The 27,651-nt window shown below is 39.9% G+C and overlaps 2 protein-coding genes across 2 annotated transcripts in view; both read left to right on the top strand.

The window, feature by feature from the left end:
* The window catches only part of LOC114919313 (alpha-2-macroglobulin-like protein 1), a 5,410-nt gene extending 4,840 nt beyond the window's left edge, over positions 1-570 (top strand). The window contains exons 6-8 of the mRNA XM_065960497.1: positions 16-100; positions 209-326; positions 421-570. Coding sequence (XP_065816569.1) covers positions 16-100; positions 209-326; positions 421-570 — 353 coding nt within the window. The remainder of the gene's footprint in view (positions 1-15; positions 101-208; positions 327-420) is intronic.
* Positions 571-629: 59 nt separating this feature from the next.
* Positions 630-27,242, top strand: LOC110002847 (murinoglobulin-2-like). The gene is made up of 28 exons (XM_065960676.1): positions 630-751; positions 3,009-3,176; positions 3,301-3,531; positions 4,167-4,230; positions 9,968-10,113; positions 10,191-10,340; positions 10,987-11,127; positions 11,242-11,329; positions 12,511-12,643; positions 13,700-13,925; positions 15,136-15,262; positions 15,380-15,501; positions 16,365-16,416; positions 16,673-16,756; positions 17,590-17,766; positions 17,890-17,968; positions 18,713-18,869; positions 20,010-20,084; positions 20,276-20,435; positions 21,374-21,579; positions 23,024-23,236; positions 23,950-24,074; positions 24,943-25,033; positions 25,919-25,987; positions 26,072-26,177; positions 26,329-26,370; positions 26,771-26,812; positions 27,080-27,242. Exons 1-28 carry the CDS (start codon positions 728-730, stop codon positions 27,088-27,090), a joined length of 3,309 nt encoding a protein of 1,102 aa, XP_065816748.1. The 5' UTR covers positions 630-727; the 3' UTR covers positions 27,091-27,242.
* Positions 27,243-27,651: the final 409 nt, after the last annotated feature.

Genomic DNA, 27,651 nt, shown 5'->3' with positions numbered 1-27,651 from the left:
ATTGTTTGTCTGCAGTTTTGCCTAAATTTGAAGTAAATATAAAGGCACCCGATAAAGTCAGTATTGGGCAGGAAGAAATCGAAGTTAAAGTTTGTGCACAGTAAGTCAAATCTCTGTCACTCCTCACACTCTTCAATAATCTAAAATAGTTTCACTTTGGGAAGAAACTGTTGAAAAACATTCTTAATAATTTTCTCCATCTCTTCAGGTACACATACAAACAGTCTGTGCCAGGCCTTATTACAGCTGAGATGTGCAGACCTCTTTATCGGTATATCAGGGAAACAGAGGATATAAAGCCCCCTTGCTTCGTGGAGACAATGGAGGTACAGTTGCCATAGTGACATGCTCATCCCCCTGCTGCCAAACCTTTTTTTCAATATTTTTTTATATCATGTACTGTATCATATTTTCTTTTAGGCGGATGAGTCAGGATGTGCCACTTTTTTCTTTGAGATGTCCACTTTCAAAAAAATTGTAAAAGTGGTGCAGGCGTCGCTGCTGCTCAGTGCCAAAGTGGAGGAGGAGGAAACAGGCAAGACTATGACTTCAACAACATTAATATTTTGAAAAGAGTTATACAATACAGGTAGATATCACAAAGTATAAAAAGAGTTGTAACACGCTGGCCTCTTTTTCAGGAATAACACATCAACAAGAGAAAAGGATTGAGATTTCCTTTGTTATCGGAAAGCTGATATTTATTGACACACCAAAGGTTTACGCGATGGGATCAGACGTGGAAGGAAAAGTAAGTATGATTCTCAACATCAGGAGAGGTTTCTTCTGGAAAAGAATGATCCAGATTTGGAAATCCTTTTTTCTATTCAAGATCAGGTAATCCAGTTTACTTTGGCCAGAATTTAAATTAATTAAGACTCTAATTAGGACTATCTTTTGTTTAATATTGAAGCAAAATTGATTTTTTTTTAACAACTCCAATGTCTACCTCATCGGCTATGTCATAGTAACAATCAAGCAATTCAAGAGCAAAATCTTTTTTCAAAAGTCTACTGGTATATCAGCATCATTGTAAAAATGCTTTGTGAATTCTGTTCAACTAAGTCATATGTTTTATTACATCTTGTTCCTGTAGCCCGAATCCAGCTCTCTGCTGGGATCACAATATTTCAGAATTTGTGGATCAAAGTTATCCAAGTCTGATTCAAAATGATTGAACAACACATACTTAATCTCTATATAAAACCTCCCTCCAACTCATATTTCATCAATAATGTGATTTATATTACTGTAGTCATTCACTGCCTGGTAAGGCTATTGTTAGCCCGTTAGCGCTCGTTATCAGAGCAGCTTGTGCTCTGTCGCTCTGCTCCACACACACACACACACACACCTGCACACACACACACTCTCATACACTCTACTCCTGCTCTCTGACTGGCAGCGCACACACATTTCTCCGCTCTGCTGTTTGTATTTTTTTTTTTGACGCACAGTGGGGGGAAAAATGGATCTTGAAAGTGAGACAGAACACCTCTAGCATTTGAGTCCCATCTTGAAAAAACCATACTCACACTAGTGATGTGTAGTTCGTGAACGATCCGTTCAAAACGAATGAATCATCTGGGTGAATGAACTGAATCACTTACTGAAAAGAGTCGTTCATTTCTCAACTTCAGTTGCGCTCTCCTCTCTCCCGTTTCGTATCTCTCTCCAGACCTTAAGAGTCGCTCAAAGCCCGCCCTCCCTCTCCATTTCATGTCAGTGATACGTACTGACTGAACCAACAGGACGGAGTCGGTCGGGAGCTCTGTGTCTCTAAAGCCCGCCCCTACTTCTCCCTCTCATGTCTCCAAAATTGAGGAAATAGCAAACATATTATTTAACATTTAGGTGTCGCAAAAATGTATGTGCTTTTTATATCTGCCGTCAGTTTACAAACGGCTTTTATATCCAACTTAATTTCACTCAGCTGACTGTTTTAACATCTACTAACAATCGTATTTCAGTCAGTACAGTGTGTGTGTGTGTGACTGAGGCTGGTGACTCGCAGTCTCGCTCATTCACGTTCAGTCAGTGTTTCGTTCACTGAACGAACTGAGAGGAAGAGAGTGACTCGGAGGAGGAGCTCTCGTTCAGTTCGTTCAGTGAACGAACTGAACGAGAGCTCCGACATGAATCACTGACTGACTGAGAGGAAGAGCGGAGCTCCTGAAAAAAATGGAATAAAAACAGTTTATAGTCATATTTTTTGTGAAAGAAATTAACACTTTCTTGTTATACCTGATGTCATCTTATTATAATTTTTTTCACAACCTTTTTAGAAGATTTGAGCCAATGGATTGCTTTAAAGGTCACGTATTATACTGTTTTTCAAAAAGTTTAAAGAAGTCTCAGAGGTTCCCAAAATATGTAAATGAAATTTCTCTGACACTCTGATCCTGTATTTTAACATTCCTATTAACACCTCTATTTCAGCCCTGCCCAGAACAGGCTGTTTCTGTGTCTATAGCTTTAAATGTAAATGAGGTGTGTTTGACCACGCCCCCTCTCTGGAAGGTGATGTGGTGTCTTGGGCTTTCCTGCAACATGCCCATTTGTTAACAGTGGAAAGGCAGACTCAGAGGCTAGAACAAACACCTGACGTGGGTGTGTCACCATCATGGGGGAGGGGTTACTCCCCTCTGTGATGTCACAAAAGGAAAATCTCCAAACAGCGTGTTTGCGCACATATTTTTTGAAAAGTGGAGCCGGCAAAAGACGGAGAGGAAGTTCTTCTATAGGGGTTAGACATTTGGACTGCTAACCAACAGAGTATTAATTGGCTATATATCCATGATCTTTTATCAATGAAACAACATAAACACCATTTATTATTTTGGAAGACATCTTTTATTTTTTTAAATGCTGTACTTTTATCATGATTCTAATATTTCCTGAACACTTAATGGGCTGGATTGATGTTTTCAGAGAGCCTGATTGAGTCCATAGGTATAGCCACTGAAGTATTGTGCAGCCTCAGTGATATGCCTCTGTGCTTCTAACAGATCAAAGCAGTTGATTACGACGATACACCCATTCCTGACATGCCGGTGTACCTCTTTGAGGGTGAAATTAGGTCGGAACAACTCAAACAGACTCTCACAACTGACTTTGATGGAGTCGCAGATTTCACATTTAGCACAGATGGATATAACGGTGACATCTACCTCAGTGTAAGTATAAATACAACACTTGATTTTTCTAATCACGATTATTTGTAATACAGTAGTGGTGGCTCTCCAAAGCTTCCTGAACCCTCATGAGCTAATTTGTAGTGTTTCTTCTTCTGCAATGTAGCCAAGTAACAAACCTGTGAGGAGACCACCTTACAATGTTGAAGAGGGATACTTTGAGCTATTACAACACAAGATTTCCATGATCCGGGACGTTTCTGTGGATAGTAAAACAGTGAGCTCCCTGGAGGTGCAGAAGAAGGAGAAGCCAATTCCCTGTGACACAGTGGAAAAAATTTCAGTCAAAGTCACCATAGTGGGAGAGAGACAAGGCACTGCAACTTTTATTTACGTGGTAAGTGATGGATGTTCTCTCAGGGAAGATGTTTTGAAAATGATTTTTACATCAGATTATTTACACCTGTTTTCAAGGTTTACTTTAGTGCCTTTCATTTATATTTCTGTCTTTTTGTCAATTTGGTCTTTTTTCAAGGGCATGGAAATACAATTTGAAACATGAACTAGATTTGTCACTTGCATTTTAACTAATTAAATTAATTACATTTTGCACACAATGCTCTGACCTCAAGATAGGGATCAATTCAGAGGTCAATATGAACTCTGGAATTCTATTGATTTTGAGATTTGGCAGCAAAAAACAGAGAGCAGAGCATTAAATCTGGGGTAGATAGCTCACAGAACGCAAGAAGGGGTGAAGCTGTCCAGAGGAAATCTGCACAAGCAACCAGGGTGGGATTTGATTGAGAGGCTGATTTATATCTTCTTTTTTCATTATTAGTGTTGGTTTAGTCAAGTTAGAGACCTTAAAGATAGCTAAGTTGTGGTGCGTCCCACTCTCTCCCCCAACATGTCCTGTATCTCTTCAGCTGTACATTCAATTAATTCAAAAGTATTGCCCAAATAACTTAAAGACTACTTAAGAAATTAGGTTTTACCACTGCATTACTCATTCTCTAATCTCATTCTCAGGTCTTAGCCAGAGGAGCCATCGTCATGCAAGGATATTTCAAGATTGAAGTGCAAGATCAAACAGGTTGATAGCAAATGATTTTTAGGCTGGCTACACACTAGACAATTTTCTAGATTTTAAAAAACGTGGGAGACCACAGACACAAGGACAGTTTCAACTATTTTTTAATGATCGTCTGATCACACACATTAGACAATTTGGCCAAACCACAAGACCGCACAGCTGACATTTGGAATAAATATTTCACAGTAACGATTCCACGGACACAAGATGTCACAAACAAACTTGCATGTTCAAACGTGACTTCAGAAGATAAAATTGAGGACAGCTGATCAGTATGTCTTGTGTGACGCCCACAAAATGTGTTGTCACATTTTATGTAATGTGTCTATGTTTTTATTTTGGAATAATATTACCAGGAAAGATCATCACTAACATGTGCTATAATAGCCAGTTAACAGTACACTTCAGTGTCACCAGCAGGAGGCAGTGTGGCGCTGGGCTTCTCCCATGCATGGACTCTCTTTGTTATGGGACTCTCGTTTCTTCCTCATTCTACCGAGTCAAGTTGAACTGAAAAGAAGCACAGTTGCTTGTCTCATTCTTTTCTTCGTCAGACAGCCTACATCCCTAAGAAGAGGTAACCTCAATAGCCTGCACACATCCAACCCACCTGTCAGTCACCCATCATCTTCTCACTCACCTCAACTGGCTGCAGAAGAGCAACCTGTCCTCATTAGTGAGAGCCCGTCGAGATCTTCCACTGCTTCAAAGAAAAGAGTTCAAGATACATGAAGGACAGATCAGTGACACGACATCAGACATTAGTTTTAACAGCATGTGCAAGCAGATCCAGGAAGGACGCAGAGAACAACATTCTGACGATGAGATCATTAAAGGGGTCCTGCAAATTATCAAGAGTGGAAATTTTAGAGATATGCTGACAAACAAAGAAGATCTTACAGTCGCCGAGCTGGAAAGTTTCCTACAGTCCCATCTTGTGGAGAGGAGTTGTACAGAGCTCTTCCAAGAACTGATGTGTGCTCGGCAGCTTGACAATGAAGCTCCACAGCAGTTTATTTATCGTATGATCGGGCTGAAGCAAAAGATAATGTTTACATCCAAACAGACCAATTCATTAATCAAGTATGATGCTTCTACACTCCAGGGCGTTTTCCTGAATGCTGTCTACCAAGGCATGGGAGAGAGACATGAGGATGTCAGACGAGAGCTGAAACCACTCCTTACTGATCCGACTGTTTCTGATGAAGCTCTGTTGAGACAGGTCATTCAGACAACAATGGAAGAAAGTGAGAGAAAGCACAGACTGGGACGCAGCTCCAGCCGCAAAGTGACACAAGCTCACAGCAACCTTGCTGAATCTGCAGAAACAAACAGTAGCATGGGTGAGACCAAAGCAAAAGGTAAAGACAATGTTATCCAGAGACTAAGTGCCCAAGTAGAGGCTTTAACACAGGCAATGGAGGCCCTGAAAAAGTTAACCATACAGCACCAGGTGCCAGTCCACCAGCCTGGTTCTGATAGAACCAGACCAGAGAGAAAGACACCTAGACAATATGGATGTCCACAATGTGTAGCTCAAGCTAAACCAAACTGCAGCCACTGCTTTTCCTGTGGAGAAGAAGGCCATCGAGCTATAGGTTGCACAAGAAAACACAAACAGTCGGGAAATGGCCATCGGTCAGGACAGAGGGACAACCCTTGACCGACTCAAAAGACAAGTCCCAACCCAAAAGTGGAGCAGAATTAAGATCACAAAAAGATGATAAAAATTCCAAACCACAGACAAAATGTCAACTGTACTCATCTGAGAAGATCGCTCCCCTGATAGGCAGAAAATCCCTGTTGAAATGTAGCATGAATGGTTATGCTATAACTGCATTACTAGACACGGGAGCTAATGTTAGCCTCATTGACTGAGCATGGAAGGACAAGTACTTACCCGAACAAGATATTTGCCCTTTAAGTCAACTAATGGAGGAAAGTCTCAGTGTGACAGCTGTAACAGGCGAGATACTATACGACGGATATGTAGAAGTAGTTGTAAACCTGCAAGGCAACGATGATCCAGACTTATCCATTCGAGTACCCTTCCTGGTGAGTCGACTCAAACTAGAAAGACCATTAGTTGGTTTTAATGTCATCCAGGAACTCATTATGAGTAATGAGAGCAGACCTAAAGTAATATCCATCCTTGTTAGCTTACTTACCGGAGCTTTGTCCATCGACAGTGCAAAGGAAGAAGCCATAGTGAGTTTCATACAGGCAGAGCAACAACAAAAAGAACAAAATGCTACAGTAAAGGTAGGCATGAAAGAAATCACTATTTATCCTGGTCAAATAGCTTACATTAAGTGCAGAGTGCCAGTAGATATCAGTGACTCCAACTCAATTATTTGAGCCCAAATTAGAAACCACACCACTGGCACCCCTGAGCATTGGTGAGGGATTAATGGAGAGTCAACAAACCAACAGACCTTGTGTCAAAGTGCCTGTGTCAAACCATTCCAAAAACACTGTGACCCTGCCCAGCTCAACTGTCCTTGGCACCATTGAAGCAATTGATAAAGTGGTAGAGACAGACAAGACAAACAATGAGCACAACCAGGCTCAGGTCAACATTGCAAGTTCCTCACCTTCCCAAAACATGAACAACACTCTGTGGCACCCACCAGTGGATGTTAGTCATCAAAGTGAGGAACAACAGAAGGAAGCTAAGCAAATACTGTATGAGGAGTCAGGAGCTTCTGCTCGAGACGAAGGGGACATTGGGTGTATCCCAAGCCTGAAATTGGAGATCAACCTCAAGGATAACATCCCAGTCCAGCGTGCGTATGCTTCTGTACCCAAACCCCTTTACAAAGAGGTTAAAGAATACATACAAGACCTGCTTGCAAAAGGGTGGACAATTAAATCAAAGTCCCCTTATGCAGCGCCTGTGGTCTGTGTCAGAAAAATACATGGATCCTTAAGGTTGTGTATTGATTACAGACTCTTAAACCAGAAAACAGTGCCTGACCGCCATCCACTACCTCGCATCCAGGACCTCATCGACACTCTAGGAGGTCACAGCTGGTTCACCATCCTAGACCAGGGTAAGGCTTATCACCAGGGCTACATAGCTGAAGGATCCAGACACATGACAGCATTCATCACTCCTTGGGGACTGTATGAGTGGGTGAGGATACCATTCGGGCTCTCCAATGCTCCTGCAGCTTTTCAGCATGAATGGGGAAAGTTGCATGTGGAAAATCAACTATTGTATCGGACAGCAGGTCAGCGAAAACAGCTTGTTTTACCATCAGAACACCGCAGCCTTGTACTTAAGCATCTCCATGGTGGCATGGGACACATGGGAGCTGAGAGAGTCATTCATCTGGCTGCAGACCGTTTCTACTGGCCTTACATGAAAAGAGACATTGAGACATATGTGACAAGAAAGTGCCCTTGCACTTAACTGGAGTTGCTCACTCAAGAACAACCTCTTATCATCCTCAGGACAACCCAGCAGAAAGTTTTAATAGAACGCTGCTTCAAATGTTAAGAACACTGGAAGAGAACGAAAAGAGCAACTGGAAAGAACATTTACCCCTGGTGGTGCATGCGTACAACTGCATCAGACATGAGGCAACAGGCTTCTCACCTCACTATCTCATGTTTGGCCAACATCCCTGTCTTCTAGTCTACTTAATGTTTGGCTTGTCAGCTAAAGACCAACCTGAAACACCACAAGACTGTGCCAAGAAATGGGCTTTGAGAATGAAAGAGGCTTAACAACTAGCAGGTGAGAACAGCAAAAACTCAAGTGAAAGAGGAAAAAAATACTATGACCAACACATCAAGGGAGTTGTACTCCAACCTGGTGATAGAGTCTTAGTCTGCAACATGAGTGAAAGAGGAGGGCCAGGAAAGTTAAGATCCTATTGGGAACATACTGTGTATGTTGTCAAAGAGAAAGTGAACGACAATCCCATTTACAAAGTGCTCCCGGAGCAGGGTAATGGTAAGAGTCGTGTCCTGCACAGAAACCTCCTACATGTTGTAAATGACCTGCCTGCAAACTTACCTGACCAACAAAACTATCACCAGCTACAGGAAAACATAAGCAAAAGAGTCATCACATGTGGGAACAAAAACAGAGAGAAATGCAAAGCAGTGAATCTGAAAGCTCTGAAAATGAAACACCCAGAGTGCAATACTGGTTAAGAGTACCACCACAAAGTGAACCTCAAACCCAAAATGTAAGACCTACCTGTGATTCCAAGAGAAACCCAGATAGCTTACAAAGGTTGCCTGAATCACACAGAAACACATCATCAAGAGGCCACACATATGAGCAGCCACAAAGAATCTCACCCGAAAGAGAAACCAGACAAGAGCAATAAGCACAACACACTGATGAGGAAATCCAACCTGAGAACCCTGAACAGCCAGTTGAGCAGGAGTACAATCAGGATATTCATGATGATCAAAATGATGGACAAGTGATGCTGAAGGATGAATTAATCAGAAAATCTGCACGGGACAGGAGACCTCCCCAGTTGCTGACATATGAGTCTCTTGGCCAACCCTCCAACCAACCACATCGACAGATGTGGGCAGCTGGACTTAATGCCGTGCAAGCCCTGCCTGGTTGGGGTATGCAGAACTATCCCTTGCATCATTATAACACTTACCAGACATCGCCTTGCACTGTAATGATGCCATACACATACTCATATTAAAGTGCACTTACACACTCACTCACACATATTACTGACTATAAGTTTAAGAAGTGTAAAAAAGGAAGAAGAAGGAAAAAGTAAAAAAGAGTTTCAGTGTTTGTTTGAAATGTCAGGAGCCATTTTCTTTGTCAGGGAGCATGTGAGCCCACAAAATGTGTCGTCACATTTTATGTAATGTGTCTATGTTTTTATTTTGGAATAATATTACCAGGAAAGATCATCACTAATATGTGCTATAATAGCCAGATAACAGTACACTTCAGTGTCACCAGCAGGAGGCAGTGTGGCGCTGGGCTTCTCCCATACATGGACTCTCTTTGTTACGGGACTCTGAACTGAAAAGAAGCACAGTTGCCTGTCTCATTCTTTTCTTCTGTTATACAGAAATTCTCATCTGCTTATGGGATCTCATTTTGAGACCTGTTACACTTGCATGAGACATTATAAAGGAACTTGTATTGTTGCCATAATTTCACAAGCTGATCTCCTTTTTAATATTCCACTTGGCTCGGGTGCCAGGCGTGTTTGTGTTCACTGCCAGGTTTCTGAGTTGTGAAAGTACACGCAACATCTGGTTGGTGACAAACCCGGTCTGCTTGCTTTTAATTGGCTATTACCCAATTCCGTCGGAGAAAGCCCAAACTCTAATCGTGAATATTTATGATATTTATGAAATCGTCTAGTGTTTAGCCAGCCTTAGAAAGCCTACCCTCAAAGTTGATTGGTTAACTGCTTTTTTATCGATCTCTGAAGTGATTTGAAATATAAGTTAACACTTTACAATGTGGTACACAAATGTTACATAGTTAGTGGGAAACACTAAGTAATGGGTAGATATTGAGTACTTCTTCATCACATGTTCTAGATAATGATTATTTGACAGATAATGAATGTAATGGTTCAGTAATGCCTCAGTACTGAGTAACTAGTAGTTGTTACCTGGTGGTTAGTTTCCCATTTGTTTCACACTAACTATGCAAAATGTGTGCACCTTTTTGTAAACTATAAGCAAAAATGATTCTTGTCCATTAAAAAGTCTGTTTCACTGTTTTTAGTGACTCAGGGCAAGATGTCTATTAACATCAGAGTGTCCCCTGAGATGTCCCCAGACATCCAGCTTGTGGCTTACGCTGTCCTCCCCAGTGAGACGGTGATCGCCCACAGTGCTGACTTCTCCACTGAGAAATGCTTCAGGCACAAGGTCAGCGTTATGTCTCACAGACTTTCTGTTTGTTATAATAGTTGTTGTGTACCACTGACAGTATTTCTTTGTGTCAGGTGTCGCTGGAGTTTTTTCCGTCCTCAGCTGTCCCAGGAGAGGGAAACACCCTGCAGGTGACGGCCCAGCCAAACTCTCTGTGTGGTGTGAGCATTGTCGATCAGAGCGTCCTCATCAAGGAGCCTGGGAAAAGTCTTGACAGCAACAGGGTAATGGCTGGACAACTTATACTGTAGCTGCATAATGCTTGATGACATCCGCATGATCTTTTGGACAAATTAACATAATCGGTCACCCAGTTTCAGTTCTATTCAATGACAGTTTCTTCTTTTTCTCCAATGCACCAGCTATTAATAAGTTCAATCGTAGTCTACTTTTGAAATAATTCCTAATTGAGAAATTACGGAGTTTGCGCTACATTTAAGGTGTTGCACCAGCTGAGATCGTTCCAACATAGTCGAAAGTTACACCTACTGTATCTCCTAGTAAGTGGAAAGTCCTCCTTAAAATCCGGTTGTCAAGGTGATGGTTTAGAAAAGTGGGATAACTTAAAGAATGAGGTGGAGCAGAGGGTTTTACCAGCTGTTTGGTGTTAGCTGTGTGTTCTCTGTGATAGATTACATCCCTGTTTGTTTGGCTAGTTAGGGTAGGTGATTTGTGGGGATTTGTTTCCTCACAAATTGGGGATATTGCAGTTTTGCATTAGATTGAGATTTAAGAAAAAAAACCCTGTCGTAAACATTATAGTTTGCCCTTTGAAATCTACCTTTCGTCAGAGATGTGGAGTCCCCCACCATTTACATCACAAAAACATAATGCAGATTTTAAGCTTTAACTAAACCTTTCTTTTTTCAGATATTTGACTTGTTGCCCATCACAAAGGCATCCTATATTCCCTTTGAAGTTCTGGATACTATAGAGTGCTTGGTTGTGAGGCCTAAAAGACGCATTTGGCCCCGTCCTGATGTGACAGATGACCCTTACACCGTTTTCACGGTATTTAATGCACTAAAATGAACACATAATATCAAGAATACATATTTCAACATACTGCACATCTTATTTGTATATCTTTTTTTTGTGACACCTTCATGTTGTCTGATTATGTAGAATGTAGGGCTGAAGATGGCGACAAACTTGGGTGTCCGAGTCCCTTCATGTCTCCAATACGGAGGAAGGAAATACGTCCCTGATCGAGGTGATTTATTTATATATTGTTAAAACAGCACACCACTGCCCTCTTTTGACAGAGTATTTTCTGGTGTCTTTACAGATGTTAGAAAAAAAGAGGTAGTTATACGCACATCATGTAGGTGCAGGTCCGTGTATAAACAGCCACATCTTCTCTTCCACAAATCCTTTTTTAAAAACACATGAACACATAAAAATGATACGTAGATGACATTTGTATATTATACAAGGGTCCTGTCGACATTTTATTACAATTTTCTGACTACCTTAATAACTGTCATGAACATTTGAAGATCACCATGTGTCATGATGAGGACAAAAGTAGCTTCCTGGACACCCTGGTGAAGGCAGAACATTGAAAACAGACTCATACGGGAAAGACACTGACAAATGTTCTTTCGTACACGGACAATCTTTCCATCCAGTCCATCTGAAAAAAATCTTCCAATTAGTCAGTTTAGCCGCATCAGACAGATCTACACAAAAGAAACAGACAAACTCGAACACAGATTTAAACAACGACTGCTGGGTAAAAGCAGCCAGAGACAGGTACAGCAGGTTTACTCGGGATGTGTGTCTTATTAAGAAAGAAAATAACCCCAAAGGTACCAGCCTTAAATGCTCTTTAAATTACTCCCCTATGGGAAAATATTTTGTAACCACAATAAGAAAACACTGGCATATTTAAAACTCTGATCCATTATTAAAGGATGAGTTCAGGGATGCACCAAAAGTGATAAACAAACACCACCCAAAACTCAAGTTGGATCTCATCCAAATCAAAAGCACTACTCTCCTTGAAACTCGACACGGTAATTATCACAAAGTGCATTTTCACTTATGATTGCACTACATACAATCACTCTACTACTGTTTAAACTTGGCTGCACATCTTTATATAATAATGAAAATATATCTAAAATAGATAAATTAGAACCTGTAAACATTATGAACAGCTGGACTTAAATAATCAAGTCAGATGTGTTGACTGAACTTTACATATTAATTCTGTATGTTTTTTTTTATGGTTTTATAGATGTGTTTCATTATTTATAGATGTGGGACATTTTGAATATCTATAAATATGGTGTGTGGCCTCCCTTCCTTTGTTAAAAAATGATCACCGAAACATTGTGATGAATCAAAACTTTTTGTGGCATTTGAGCAATTGTGTGTGCTCTTCCTCAGGTTACGATGTTTTCGAGAGGCGTCCATTGAGGTTACCACTTGCTCAGGCTTCTGGAGGAACGCTTCCACCACCAATAGTGACAGTCCGTACTTTCTTCCCAGAGACTTGGATATGGGATCTGATAGAAATTGGGTGAGCTCAGTTTTAAAAACACTTCACAAATGTTATTTTTATTGTTATGAAATGGGGGGGGGCGGCAACCCCGACAACCACAGAAAACAGATATTAAAATCGACTGCAAGTTTTGGCCACTTTTGACCATTATACAGAACATGGGACACTTTTTCAATCTCTTTCATTTACATATACTGTATCTAGAAGATAATCCTTCCCCTTAGCCCCCTGTAGGATGAAAGTCTACAAAAGTACTGACAGCTTTGTGTATTTTTAAAGTGACTGGGTCAAAAATACTGCCGTAGAAGGGCAAGAACTTCATCATCATCCAAGCATAGGCGAGTGCTTATTAGCTAACATTAGCTAGTTAATGTTAGCTAACGATAGTATCAGGACCCCTGTCCCCTCTCACTATCAGTGATTTGGGGCAGTACTGTTAGTTAAAAGGCAGTAATATTTGGATCAAGTTAACACAATATTTTATGGCAGGATTAGAGGAAGTCTGTTCTTTTTTTCCCTGACAGCGGAGCGTCTAACATCATTAATCCACAATATGTACCTCTGGGTTTTCTTACTTAGATTACATTTTGTAGAAGTCCAACCTTGTCTTGTTTTTTCATTGGTTACTGCATCACTTTCAACACCAGTAAATGGCTTTAGTTTAAAAAATAAAATTGGTCAAAACGTGTAGGTAGCAACTGAAGCCTTCTTGCCTGCCAGTGTGGGACGTCATTAGAGCTTTGAAAACCCAATGTAAATATATTGTGGAGCAAAGACTTCTTTCATAGTATCTTATGGCAGCAAATACTGACAACGAAAAGCATTCAGCTAAACAAATTATGGGGGGTTAATATGACATGAGTTTAAGACAGATGAACAAGTGGAGTGGAGAATATCAGGTGAGTCCATTATATCTGGGGAGAGGTGTATGGTTGAGAAAGGAGGAGGAAGAACGTGGGCCTCTGTTTGAGAGGATGAGATACACAAGACCTTTGGAAGCTGAATGTGACTGTGGATGAGAAAAAGGGAGACGGACTGTTACAACACTGTTTTTGTGTTCCTGCCGATAAACAGAGAGACTGGTACCAAGAATGTGCCCCTCACTGTTCCTGACACCATCACCACCTGGGAGACGGAGGCTTTCTGTTTGTCCTCTCAGGGTTTTGGTTTAGCTCCTCGTAAAGAGCTCACCGTCTTCCAGCCTTTCTTCCTGGAGCTCAGCCTGCCTTACTCCATCATCCGAGGCGAGAACTTTGAGCTGAAGGCGACCGTCTTCAACTACCTGTCCAGCTGCATCATGGTAATGAATGTTTTTATGATCTAATAGCTAATGTCAGCAAATAACTGCTCAAAGCTGAAACTAATACGAATGAAGTAATTGTCTTTATTTTATGTGACTTACGGTTGCAGAACATAACTTGATTGGTTGAAATGTAAGCTTAACTAAAAAACAGAAATGGTTTTATCAGAATATTTCTGTCTCAGTAGAACACAAGAGCAAGCTCTCCCTTCAACCAAACACAATTAAACCCCGCAAAGGATAAACACAAGTGACTCACGTTCAAACTGTCTTTATATGCCTTTTCTATACTTATATTTTCTATTCTATATTTCGGGCAGTTTGCAAACAGAACTTTTGATGGATCGTTTGAACCCATAAACTAAAATTGTGCATGCTTTAAATGGTGTAAGTGGTGGACGAGTCCGCTTTCTCTTTATTGAGAAAGTTTGCCTTTCTATGATTTCTGTTGTTCGACGGAGCAACATTATCAACAAACGTGCGGAGAGGAACATACTGGAGAACAAAAAAGATGTATTGCAGCTGTTTAATTACGTGCACAGAGATTCTAGCACAGGTCACAGGATATAAACATCACCCCCACACCTTCTCACTAATTCAAGGAGAATTCTCCAGATTATATCCTTCTGTATTCTCACTTCAGCTCACTCAGACTTAAAGTGGAAAAAACACTAGGGGGATGGCAGAAGAAACTCCTGTTAGAGTCTGAGTGAAAAATGTGTCTGTTTGCGTTCACACATACAGCTTCTCCTGGAAATTTCAGGAGTTTTTGAGGAGTTTTCTGCAAATGTGAAAGCCCTACGAGACTTGCTGTACAGTTGAGACTCATATTCTGGATTTTACAGGTATAAAGACAGACCTTATTACAAAAATGAACACTTGATCTGTTTCCATGGAGGAGGCAGAGCTTAAAACTTCTACTGCAGCCAGTCAGCACGGGGAGCTCCATGTTTTGGCTTTACTTTGGAGGAGCTCTTTTGTTGTTTGTCTTTTTTTTTTTCAAATTGAATCACTTTTTTTTGGAAAGCCTGTAAATTTAGTCACAACGTAAGTTCATCCGTTTTTCAACTAATGATGACTGGATATCAAAATATTTCTTAAGATTTACTTATATGTGCTTATTATGCTTTACAAAAAATCTGTTCTTATTTTAATAAATGTGCTCTGTAAATCTCCAATTATCTATTATTTTGTTATCTCTTCTGTACAGGTCACTGTGACCCCAGCCCCCTCATCTGATTTCACACTCTTTCCATACCCTGAAGACGAGTTCAGAACATGTCTGTGTGGTAATGAGCGCAAAAGCTTCAGATGGACCCTGACCCCTTCAGTCATAGGTTAGAACACAGCCTTCATCCACACTGATGCATACGATTTTAGTGAAGACATCATTGATTTGATTCTTTGGAATTTACAGGATATTTAAAAAATGTGTTTGTTTATCTTGTTTTCAGGAGATGTGATTGTTTCTGCGACTGCTGAGGCCGTGGTGTCCGATATCACATGCAACAACGAGGTAGTGAGTGTGCCAGAGAGAGGTCGTTCTGACACGGTCTCAAGAACTCTTAAAGTAAAGGTTGGTATCTTAAAAGTAAGATGACAAAGTCAAAGGTTGTCCCTTAAGGTTGATTTTGTGTGTGTGTGTGTGTGTGTGTGTGTGTGTGTGTGTGTGTGTGTGTGTGTGATAGAAGGAGGCAGTGGTGTCGGCAGGATTACATTTCATATTATGCACAAGAACCAATCCGGTGTATGAAACCTTTATCTTCTAGTTCCCCACGTGTACGTTCACAGAGATCACTGAGCGTGCATGAGAGAGTAGACAAACGCACTAACACTACCTACACAACAACAAAACTCTGATTAACCACAAAGTTGCCAGACAACTAACCTTTAAACAAACACAAGCTCAATATTGGGAGCACTGTAGTATAATATACCATTATACGTATTGGAGAGGAACGCAAAGTAAAAGTCAGTATTGAGTTTCATCCATAATAAAGCTGATGTCACCTGGAGAAGCTGAGGTAACACATACCATATGTTTGCTGATGTGTGTAGAAAATATCTGAGTCGTCTGGGCTTGGGAACAAGTCACTGATGTGCGTATCTGCCCTCTTAGATTGCTCCTAGACTTCATCATGGACGAGCTGACACACTCAATAAACTGAAATCAACATATTTGACTTCACAGTTCAGACAGAGAAGTTGGCTGTAATAACCCTTGATCATTAATGTTTACTATAGTTACGTTACACCAATCATATGACTTCAAAAATATTTGCGTCATGACGTTGGTGAGTGGAAGCTGCCAAAGACAGCAATTCAAGAACAGACAAGAGGAACATTTTTTTAAAAAGGATTAATCATGGGATGTCACAGGATGAAAAATGATACCTGCAAATCACACAAACGATAAGGTGCTGTTTCCTTCCCCATCAGGCTGAGGGAATCGAGAAGATAAAGTCGTCCAACTTGCTGCTGTGTCCAAACGGTAACTTTGCTGTGTTTTTCTACTCGCGTGTAGTTTAATGGTCCCAAAAAAATGTACAGTGTCTCATATTCTAAATTCATCACTGAGATACCTACTGTAGTTGTTGCTCCCTGAACACCAAATTGTGTCACATTGATCTCCTTTTCACTCTGTTTTATTTTTTCATTCTTGATCCACTGACCATTCACATACATGTTAATGACACTTTAATTTGAGTTTCTCTTCATAAGACGCTCGTTTCTCTGTCTGTTTACAGATGAGACTTTGACGGAGGAAGTAGAGATACAGCTCCCCGAGGATGAGATTGATGGATCTGGACGTTCTCTTGTATCAGTCCTGGGTAAACGAATACAATCATACACATTGACTGGAAAGACTTTCCTCCTTTATCAAGGGAAAACATTAATGTCAGGATATCCAGAAAACATTCAAAAACTGATTAATTATCACAGGAAAACAGAGTAAAATAACTGAATACACAATACCAGTTTGTGGGCTGGACATATTTGTATTTCATTCATATATTTCAATGAAAAGTTTAATGATTTGTTCCAGTTATTCTTACTCGGTATGTTAATTAACTTTATGCACCACAAGGCACAGCTCTTTACATTTTAATAATACATATCTAGGCATATAATTATTTAATTTATCAACAAAGCAAAACAATTATATTTACAAAAAGCAAAGCAAAACTGCTTCTCTTGACATAAAACATGGTAGCCTAAACAAAATTGAGAGTATTATTGCCATAGAAGCAGAATCTAGAATGTATGTCATTCTTCATGCAGCATTGGCCACAGGAACAAATAATTCTCTTGATCGTGCTTAAAACTAATTCCATTTGTTCTCAAACATCTGCTGTTGAGCCTACAAGTTGTTATTTCTAAAGGAAGGTTTTATAACAGCCGTCTTATCCATATTTTTATGTTTCTCAGAATAAATTCTGAAAAGAAGCTGAGGGTCATGGATGATTGATTTTGAAGTGATCTTTTCTTTGTAACTTTGACCGCTTCCCAAAACATTTAAATATGCTAAAAGCAAATAAATAATGTTCCATTGAGTCTCCTATAAGATACCACCATAGAATAGGCAGAATACAAATTCTCCATCTTGAGATTAAAGGTCAGTTTGGTTGCATGTGCACTCATAGTGAGTCTGTTTTGCTGTCAGGTGACATCATGGGCAGAGCCCTGAAGAACCTGGACGGTCTGCTGCGGATGCCATATGGTTGCGCTGAGCAGAACATGGCGGTTCTGGCCCCCAACATCTACATCCTCCAATACCTGGAAGACACAAAACAGTTGACCCCAGACATCGAGGCAAAGGGTACCAACTTTCTGACCAGCGGTGAGTCTCTGTTAGTTCAACGTTTCTGCTAAAACAGAACATTTATACGTTTAGATATGCCAACAGAAGAAGTGTTGCTCATACTGTTACTCCCCTATTGATCATTATTCTAATGTTATACAGGTTACCAGAGACAGCTGAACTACAAAAATAACGACGGCGCTTTCAGCACATTTGGATCAGGAGGATCAGGAAACACCTGGTGAGAATATTACTGATCCACAAGCAAAATGTAACCCTTATTGTAGGTTTCCACTAAATGAAGCCTTAGTTTGTCGCTCTAAACATTCCCTTGTTCATATTTCACTCCAAATATTGGCAGAGAAGATTTGACAAGTATTTCATGGGCAGACCCCACATACTCAGCTTTGCTGCTTATCCCACAAATGCATGTTCCTTACAAATGTGGCACCATTTAAAAGGGAAATAAACAGGCGTTCCAACGGTATACAATTTATTGCCAAGAAGCGTTGTTTCAACAAAGAAATAACCTACCAAACACAAATTTCCTTACTTTTTGTGCAATGTTGTCACTTTCAATGAGTCTCTACCATTGCAAAATGAAAACAAAGACCATTGAAGTCTGCTCACTGTACCCTGTTTAGCCAGGTAGCAGTGATAACAGTTATAAAAAATCTTTTTGAAAATCCTGATAGCGTCGTCTGGCTGCTCTAACCTCTCTAACATGCACACTGTTAATTATTTGCACCGTGAACCAGCCATTGCATCCTATTATAACTCAAAAGCTCTTAACAGTAATATTACTTTTGTGTTATGTGAATGTTTGTATTATTAAGTACTTCTTATTAATGTAAGAACTAGCCTAGAGACTTACCTTATAATTAAGTGTTATATTTGATATATTAGTGCCCTTTGTGAAAAATGAAAACTCGGATCGAGTGCTTCCAGTTGTTTCAAATATCTAACTTTTTTTTTTACTCTGCAGGCTGACCGCCTTCACGATGAGATCTTTTGTCAAGGCTCAGAATTTCATCTTTATCGATCCGAAAGTTATCAACGATGCTATGATCTGGCTAACAAACAGTCAAAAGGGCAGTGGCAATTTTAAATTGATGGGAAAATTCTTCAACAACCACATAAAGGTAATCAGAAACAAGTGACAAAAGAAGGATAAACTGGGCTCTGATTACGAGAGTTTTAAAATTCCTACCATTTTGTTATGAACTGCACATGTGACAAAACTCATGAGATATTCTCCCGTCTTTAGACAAGATTTTAAAATCTATTCTTCATTGAATTATGTGTGCTAAGAGAGTCAAAAATAGCCCTTTTTTTACCAGATTCTTGGCTTAAGAATCCTGAATTTCTAACACGGTTGCCATGGCGATGGTTTTGACAAGTAGGATAACTTGGAGGGTTGAGGATTAGAAGATGATTTTACCACCTGTTTGGTGTCAGCAGTGTGTTCTCTGTGACTGCTTTGGTTTTCCATGAGTGGAGATCATTTCACAAAAAGACGTCACTGTTATTTGACACTAGCTGTAGATCAAGGCTGTAGGCTTTAGTCATAACCTTATCATAATATTTTGTCATATATGACAAACATTTTAGTTTCTGTTTGTGGATTGATGTCAGTTTACCAATGTTATTTCAGCCCTTAGTCTGTCCAGAGCCGATTAGACATGAGAGGAAAGACTGGAACCAAATTATGACACAATTTAAAATAGAAACTAGCTTAGAGTTTAGTGTGGACTTTACAATTCTACAATTCACTTAGCAGACTCTTTTATTCAAAGCGACGTACATCAGAGAGTAAGTACAAAAGAAGCAAGGATCTAGAGAAAAAGGGAACAATGTCAGTAAGAGCAAATGATCAGCTTTGAGTCCGATTGGACACACAGGTGCTGACAGGCAATACGCAGAGTAAAAGCACAACATTGACAGCAGTTCTTGAGAGCTCTAATCAGTATAGAAACCATCTTATAAGTCGTCAGTATCAAACAAAAACCATTGTCATTACCATCATCATCATCAATAATATGGAGACCATCATCATTAAGTTAGTAGATAATCATGAAAGAGCTGGGTCTTTAGCTTTTTCTTAAAGGTGCAGAGGGACTTTACACCACAACTCATAATTTATGTTACTCTTGATGAGCCCTAAAAGAAACCTGCCAACCTTGACCAACCACTGGAAATCTGCTGACTGAAAATAATTTTATGAATTGATCCTCTGGAAGTTGTAGTGATGATAATGTCTGTATGATGCTTCCTCTCTGCAGGGCGGTGTGTCTGATGAAGTGATAATCACTGCTTACATCACGGCTGCCTTCTTGGAGATGAACCCGACTGTGACTGTGAGTACCCTCCTCTCAGTGAGTTTGTGTGGTTTCACTGTAAACCGTTTGATTATGTTATTAAATGATTCATCCGGTTATCCCATCCACTGTTTGTAAAGATGGACGATGTTGTTGTGAAAATGATCTAAAATCAGTCCTATGATTTACTTCTTTTATTAATTATATTGTTTTCTCTCAATCTGTTACAGGAAACTGTCACTAAGAGCCTCTCGTGCCTGAAAAAGACGATCGATAACGTCGCAAACACCTACGCTACAGCTCTGCAGGCGTATGTCTTCACTCTGGCGGGAGACATGGAAACCAGTAACAAACTTTTGAGTCACCTTGACAGTGTGGCGATAAAAGAAGGTGTGTCACCCTGAAATAAGTTATTCTAACCAATCAAAATTTCCATATGGATTCCCTTTGTGAGCTGGTTTCAGCCGTTACTTCCTGCACTATCCTACGCCCGGGGCAGAGCGTCTTGGAGCCTAGTGCAGAGCCTGATGCCACTGTCATTTTCTTGCCCATCGCTCATGTTGTCTGAATAGCAAATGAGCTTGCACCTGTGTTAGCTCCCAGGCTTGTGTTAGTCTTAAAATCATGTGTGGTCAGGCGCACATGTGACCCGTTCTTATCTTGAGGATTTAGAAAACTGCCGCATCTGAGAACAAATAAAACCTGGTCTAAAGTTTAGTCTGTGGTGCAGTAAGTCCCTGGTATTTAGAGGATGCTTGATGAAGATGGACATCAATGAGTTCAAAACAGACTCCCACTCTGCCCATAAGACAAACATGGAAGCACAGAAGCGCTCCCAATGCTCAGTTAAATATATTCTTTTGCATTTACTGATACATTTAAGTTTTTAAGGGAACAGAGGGCTGAAAGAAGCGCTTGCCCTAATGCATGTTCCGTCTCAGAGAGTTGGATTTATAAAAAAATCTTGTGCATACCTGTGAATGCTACAACAATCAAGCCCATAGATATGAAAACAGACTGTCCATTGTCCATTATGCACACTTAGACAATGTAGCCAAAAATTCCACATTTTAAATGATTGAATAGATCTTTATTGTCATTGCAATCAAAACAAAAGGCAATTTAGCTGCACATGTAAAACACAGAAATATTAATTAAACAACATAAAACAAGTCTGCAAACTGCAAGTCCCTGGTGGGTTTTTAATGCAATCCTCCCCCTCATGCTCATGGGATCATATTATTTTTCTATGTCTAAAAACTACAAAAATGAAATCCTGCTTTGTTTCTGAATGTCCCTCACCTTTGTGTGTTTGTGTCTGTGTGCAGGAGGTTTCACCCACTGGGCTCAGACAGCGACAAACAGATATTTGTCTGTATCTGTGGAGATGACCTCCTACGTGCTGCTCGCCCTACTGTCGCCATACTCGCTTCCTGCTGCCCCTCCTTCCCCCGAAGCACTGGGCTACGCCAGCGGCATCGTCAGATGGCTGACCAGGCAGCAAAAGTATTATGGAGGCTTCTCCTCCACGCAGGTAACCCTCAAATAGTTTAGAGCTGGGAAATCTTATTTGCCCAGGTAGACGTTCTTTGGACAGGCCACCCAGTTTCTGAACACACACCAAATTATGCTCTCCAATTTTTGCATTTTGTATTTGAACCTTTTGTCTAATTGGCTGAGTAAAGGAATGCTTTTCACGACCAAATAATTAGATGTATAAGTGGATGGTCTCTACGGGGTAGGGTCTGCTCACATGCTCTGAGGCTAGTCACAGCTGTAGGTGAGTCTGAAACTGCTGAAACTGAAGATCGGTATTAGGGCTGGGAAATATATTGAGTTTTTAAGATATATGGATATATTTTCAAACAAGATATAGGGTAAGACAACATCGTTAATATGGATATAGTTTATGTTGCATTAAAATAACGTTACAGAGGTGTCAGGTCACCTTTTTCTCATCTCACTGATGATGACTGACTGTCTGTCCCTCCTGTCTCTCTCTTTTATTGTATTTAAGGAACATTTTTATTTTATAATATTACTATTTAAATTCACAAACAGGCAGTTTATTTTCCATGTGTTTTCACTGTTAACAAAATACATATCGATATATATCGAGTATCCCCATTCAGCTAAACAATATCAAGATATGAGTTTTGGTCCATATCACCCAGCCCTAATCGGTATATAAAACTTGCTATGTCTGTAAAACCTGGCCAACAGTAAAAGATATTTAAAACCTAAGAGATTTTTCAAATGTGAGAGAGCCCCCACATGATGACTGATGGTAATAGATTAAACGATGTGACCAAACCACCAGAGTGCATGCTAGGCTGTCCTCTGGGTTACCCACACAAAACAGGAGATCGTAAATATGGAACATGTCCTTTTGAGCAGATCAGATTAGCCTTAACATGCCTCACACCACAGGAACATCTGACCAGATAATCTTAAGAACAATTGAAAGATAAAGACATTGCCTAGGATCGTTTGAAGGGGGAATCGGGCCCAAAATCAGTTCTTCTTGTAGTATGTTCTCCGCTTTATAAAACAAGATGTCTTCACCTGTTTTAAGTCCTCAATGAGGATTTTTTAAATCTCATTTTTAAACTGACTGAAATGACTGTAACACTGACGCCTCTAAACAACCCCACAAAAGCAAACAAGACCAAATTGAGGCAGTTGATTATTTCTATATATTAATCTGTGCTGGTGCAGGGCAGCTGTCACACATACTGATTCACTTCAATTTGTCGAAGTAGCTTTCTTTTTTCTACTTTTTTTGTGACATGTTTAACCGTCTAACAAAAGCAGGAGGAGATGTTTTGTCAATACTTCTTACACACGTGCAGGACATAATCAACAGTGATATGATGAGCAGCTTTGTCTGCAGGAGACATTATTATTATTAACACTAAACTAAAGTTCCTCTCAGGAGTTTCAAAGTAATAATTATTTGTAATTTATGTCTTTCACAGGACACAGTGGTGGCCCTTCAGGCTCTCGCTCTCTACTCCACCCTGGTGTTCAATCCTGAAGGTTCGAGCACAGTGATTGTCAAGTTTTCTGATGAGGAGATTGATTTTGAAGTGGACCAGGACAACAAGCTGGTCTACCAGGAGCAGCTGGTGATGGACCAGACAGGAAAGTACACAGTGGAGGTGGAGGGCAATGCATGTGTCTCAGTGCAGGTCAGTCATAACTGAAGCTCCTCCTGTTTCTCTTTTTTCCCCCTACACTTTCACATTTGTTCATATTTAATTGAATGAAATGACAAAGACAAAAAAGGAACAGGAACATTGGTTGGTGAGGGCCTCATGTAGAAACAGAGAAGGGGATGTTAGTCACACAGGTGAATGGTTACGTCCCATAGAGCTTATAGTGTTTTGATCTTCAATATTGACAGGAAATAAAGAGATGCTGATTTTTGTATGGTTGAGGAACTATAGTGGTAAGAAGTCAGTTTAATATAATAACACATGTCACAATACTGGAGCATTGAAAGCATTATGAAAACATTTGACAAAATGAACAACAGTTATGATCATACTTTGATCATATATCCGATATCTGCTGCTGTGTCAGAGTAACTCAAACTGAAGGAGTGACTATGCAAGTAAATATGTGCGTTAAAGTGTGCTGGCAGTTGCAGCAGACAGGGGGTCTCCAGACCTGATATTCTTATTACGTCGAAGCAATCTCTGTGCAGAGGGCAAAACGGCTGGTGCTCAATCCCCTTTCTTGTCTATGTGTGCACATGTCTGACAGTAGAGCGATGCCTTGTTGTCACTGGCTCTGTAGTACTGCAGAAAGTTGAGAACTGCCATATTTACAATTTACTTAAAAATAGCTGTTTGTTTGATTTTTATGAAAATAATTAACTTCCTTGTGGGACTTTTCCTAGATTTCTTATCACTACAACGTCCCGCCTACTCCCATAGCAACAACACTTGACGTGGAGGTCAGTACGAAGGCTGAGTGCAGCAGCTCATCTACCAGACCTACGATGACTCTGACTTTGAAGATTGTGTAAGTAGTCATTGACAGCTTGTTGCAGATATTGCAGCAGTGACAGAACACTACTGTCATTCTGAACAAATATTTGTATCCCAGGTTTACCTTTAACTTATGCTGACATTGCACACAAAATCTTTCAACTGATTTCACATCGGCAGATTTATTTTTAAAGAAATTGCGGTAAAAGTTGAAATGTTCTGAAGGCTTTTTTTTTTCCCAATGACATCACAGGAGCAAGGGATAAATGTGAGGAGTAATGACAAACTTCATGTATTAACTGTGTACGTCCTAATCTCTGATCACTGGAAATTCTGCAAGTAACAGTTACCACCAAGTCTCAACAGATTATCATATTTTCACTCTAACTGCCCTGGCTGTTTGTGAATTTAGCAATGAGGGTGATTTGCATACAAAGGGACCAGTTTTCCCCCAAACGACTGCATTAAGGCTGATTTTAAAATGTGCAAAAGCACTGACGCACAAAAATACAATTTGCTCTGCAACACAGTTAACCCATTGCACATGCATTGTCATTTAAACTGTGTTGTTTTGTCTAATTTGCACAGGTAAAGGCACAAAAGCTGGACATTTATTTTGTGAATCAGGACCATAGATTTGCAGAACTTCATGTCATGCAAGTTAAATGTCTTTAGATGTGAGAGGGTGTCTGGATTGTAACGTCCATGTAGGGAATAGTACGCCAGCGTACAGAAGCTGCTGATGGATGTACAATAGGAAATGATTACAACTGAATAGTAGCTTCTCAGCTCAAACATATCTTAACTATAAGAACCCTCTCCAAGAACCTCAGATTGTATGTGTGCCTGCAAACAAAAAGGCTTCGGTCACACTGAGTAAACTTTTTCTTGTTGTGTTACAGATATACGGGAAAACGAGAAACTACAAACATGGTGATCGTGGATATCAAAATGCTCTCTGGATTTGTCCCAGACGAAAAGTCTTTGAAGGAGGTGAGATAATACCTTAAAGGAAACATATTAATCTCCATTTCAACCAGTTTAAATGAATCTCAGAAGTCCCCAAAACATGTAATTTTCTTACCGAAAATCCACTGTGATTTAGCATGCCAAACTCCTACATTTCAGCCCTGCCCAGAACAGGCTGTTTCTGTGTCTGTAGCTTTAAATGCAAATGAGCTGTGTCAGACCACGCCCCTCTCTGTTGGTGCTCTCACTGTTTGTCTATGGACACAGACATAGAATCTGTTTTCTGCCAGGAATTTCGAAGATGCCAATTCCTTCTGGAAGAAATCTCATAAACAGCTGAGGAAACGGCCGTATGTGTTGAAGTAAATGTCTGTAGAGGACCTTGGTGGGAGTGACCTGTGGTGCTGTGCATTCTGGGAGTTGGTGTCTTTCATCCACATGAGCCAAAAAGACACTTTCTGTCTTTTCTCGGTCAAGAAGGCACCAACTTCAAAATGTATTTCACATTTCTGCTACATATAGAAATGTCAACACAGATTCATGTTTCAACGGGCGAAGTATCCCTTTAAGATGACCATGACACTACAGCAATACAGAATAAACATCTAAAATTAAGATCATCTTCATCTTAAAAATGCTTTGTTGTTCGAACTACATGCGTTTTGTTCCCGCTGAGCAGTCTGAATCTGCTCTCTGCTAGGATCAGAATCATCAATGATTTAAAAAAAAAATCAAAGTTCAACGTCCTACTCAACAGTTTTGAATGACACACGCTCCAAGATAACTAAAATGGTATTACCTGATCTAATCTAATTTCGTAATCTTGTTTTCTTTTCTTGTCTTTCTAGTCTTTCTTTTCTTTGATCCTATCCAGTCATACTGCTTTTTATTGATGTTTTTCACTTACAGCTTAAAGGTGAAGCACAAGTGGAGCGTATTGAACACGAGGATGACCATGTTGTGGTGTACATAAAAGAGGTGAGAGACATCGCAGTGACCGAGAATAATTAATGCTCGGCAGATTTTGTTTTCTGATTGCCTCGTCTGTTTTTCTTCCAACAGTTATCAAAGGACATCCCCATCCAATATGACCTGGAGCTCAGACAGGAGCTTCCAGTGTCGGACCTGAAGCCAGCTGTGGTCAAAATCTATGACTACTACCAGCAAAGTAAACCAGATACTTTCTCTGCACTAGACATCATTTACAGAGACCACTACTCACTTTAACAAACCCTGCTCCCTTTAGAGATGTACACCACCTGAAAAGTGAAAATACTTTTCAGACAAAACACAAATTTTACCCTTTTTTTCTCTCTCAGGTGATCAAGATGAGGCCAATTACAACTACCCTTGTGTTGCAGGTAACTATCTTTAATACCATTGGGCCTCATTCACCAATATCTTCTTCTGATTTTTCTTAAATCTGCTCTTAAGAAAGTTTAGAAGAAAAAGCTACGTCAGATTCATGACGTGTTTTAAAAAAAGTAGAATTGTTCTCTCCGGTGATCTTAAATTGATGAATGCAAACAAAATCAATCAAACAAAAGAAAGAAACCAGTCTGTGGTCAACATCTATGACTACTACCAGCAAAGTAAACCAGATACTTTCTCTGCACTAGACATCATTTACAGAGACCACTACTCACTTTAACAAACCCTGCTCCCTTTAGAGATGTACGTCACCTGAAAAGTGAAAATACTTTTCAGACAAAACACAAATTTTACCCTTTTTTTAAATCTCTCCTTTTTTTTCTCTCACAGGTGCTCAAGATGAGGCCAATTACAAGTACTCTTTTGTTGAAGGTAACTATCTTTAATACCATTGGGTCTCATTCACCAATATCTTCTTCAGATTTTTCTTAAATCTGCTCTTTAGAAAGTTTAGAAGAAAAAGCTACGTCAGATTCATGACGTGTTTCATGACAGATTCATGACATTAGAATTGTTCTCTCCGGTGATCTTAAATTGATGAATGCAAACAAAATCAATCAAACAAAAGAAAGAAACCAGTCTGTGCCTTTGCTGTTAATAATTATGTTTATTTTCTATTGTTTTTTGTTTTTTTTGCAGGAAAGGTTTGAAGTCTGGTCGACCCTCAGCTCCTCACTGATTTCAGTTTGATACAAAAAAAAAAGAAATGCATTTTTTCAAAGTAACTAAACAGTCAACATCTGTGTAACCAGTGTACGTGTGAAACATGGAACTCGTGCCACATTCAATAAAACGCATTCAACTTCAAACAACTCTGGTGTCCATTGACCTCTGAATGTTTTGCCTGCTGTTTCAACAGATCAGTTACTGTAAGTGTGGAAAGTGGAGACATGCTCAGAAAAGTGTCTTTGTGGCGTTAATTGGAGTGAAATCAAGTTTATAAAAGAACATACCTAGATCATCTGATTAGAAGATTATAGGAAACACTACTTTATGAGAACTAATACAACAAATATGATGAGTCATCATAACCTATCTCAAAATAGTAGTTTCAAAGAGGATTAAATAGTTCATGACTTTCAATAGGGAGAATGGTTTCCCTCCCATGTCCACAGAGTGCCACCCCATACCTGGTTACCTGTTACTATTGAACATAGCAGCGGTCCGAGGTCATCTCTGTACGGCCTTCTGCGTTCTGTCAAGATGTGCTG

The sequence above is a fragment of the Labrus bergylta genome, chromosome 11 (assembly GCF_963930695.1).
Source record: "Labrus bergylta chromosome 11, fLabBer1.1, whole genome shotgun sequence".
In the NCBI taxonomy this organism is placed as follows: Eukaryota; Metazoa; Chordata; class Actinopteri; order Labriformes; family Labridae; genus Labrus; species Labrus bergylta.
The sequence above is the reverse complement of the archived record's forward strand: the minus strand, read 5'-3'. Positions and strand labels throughout refer to the sequence as shown.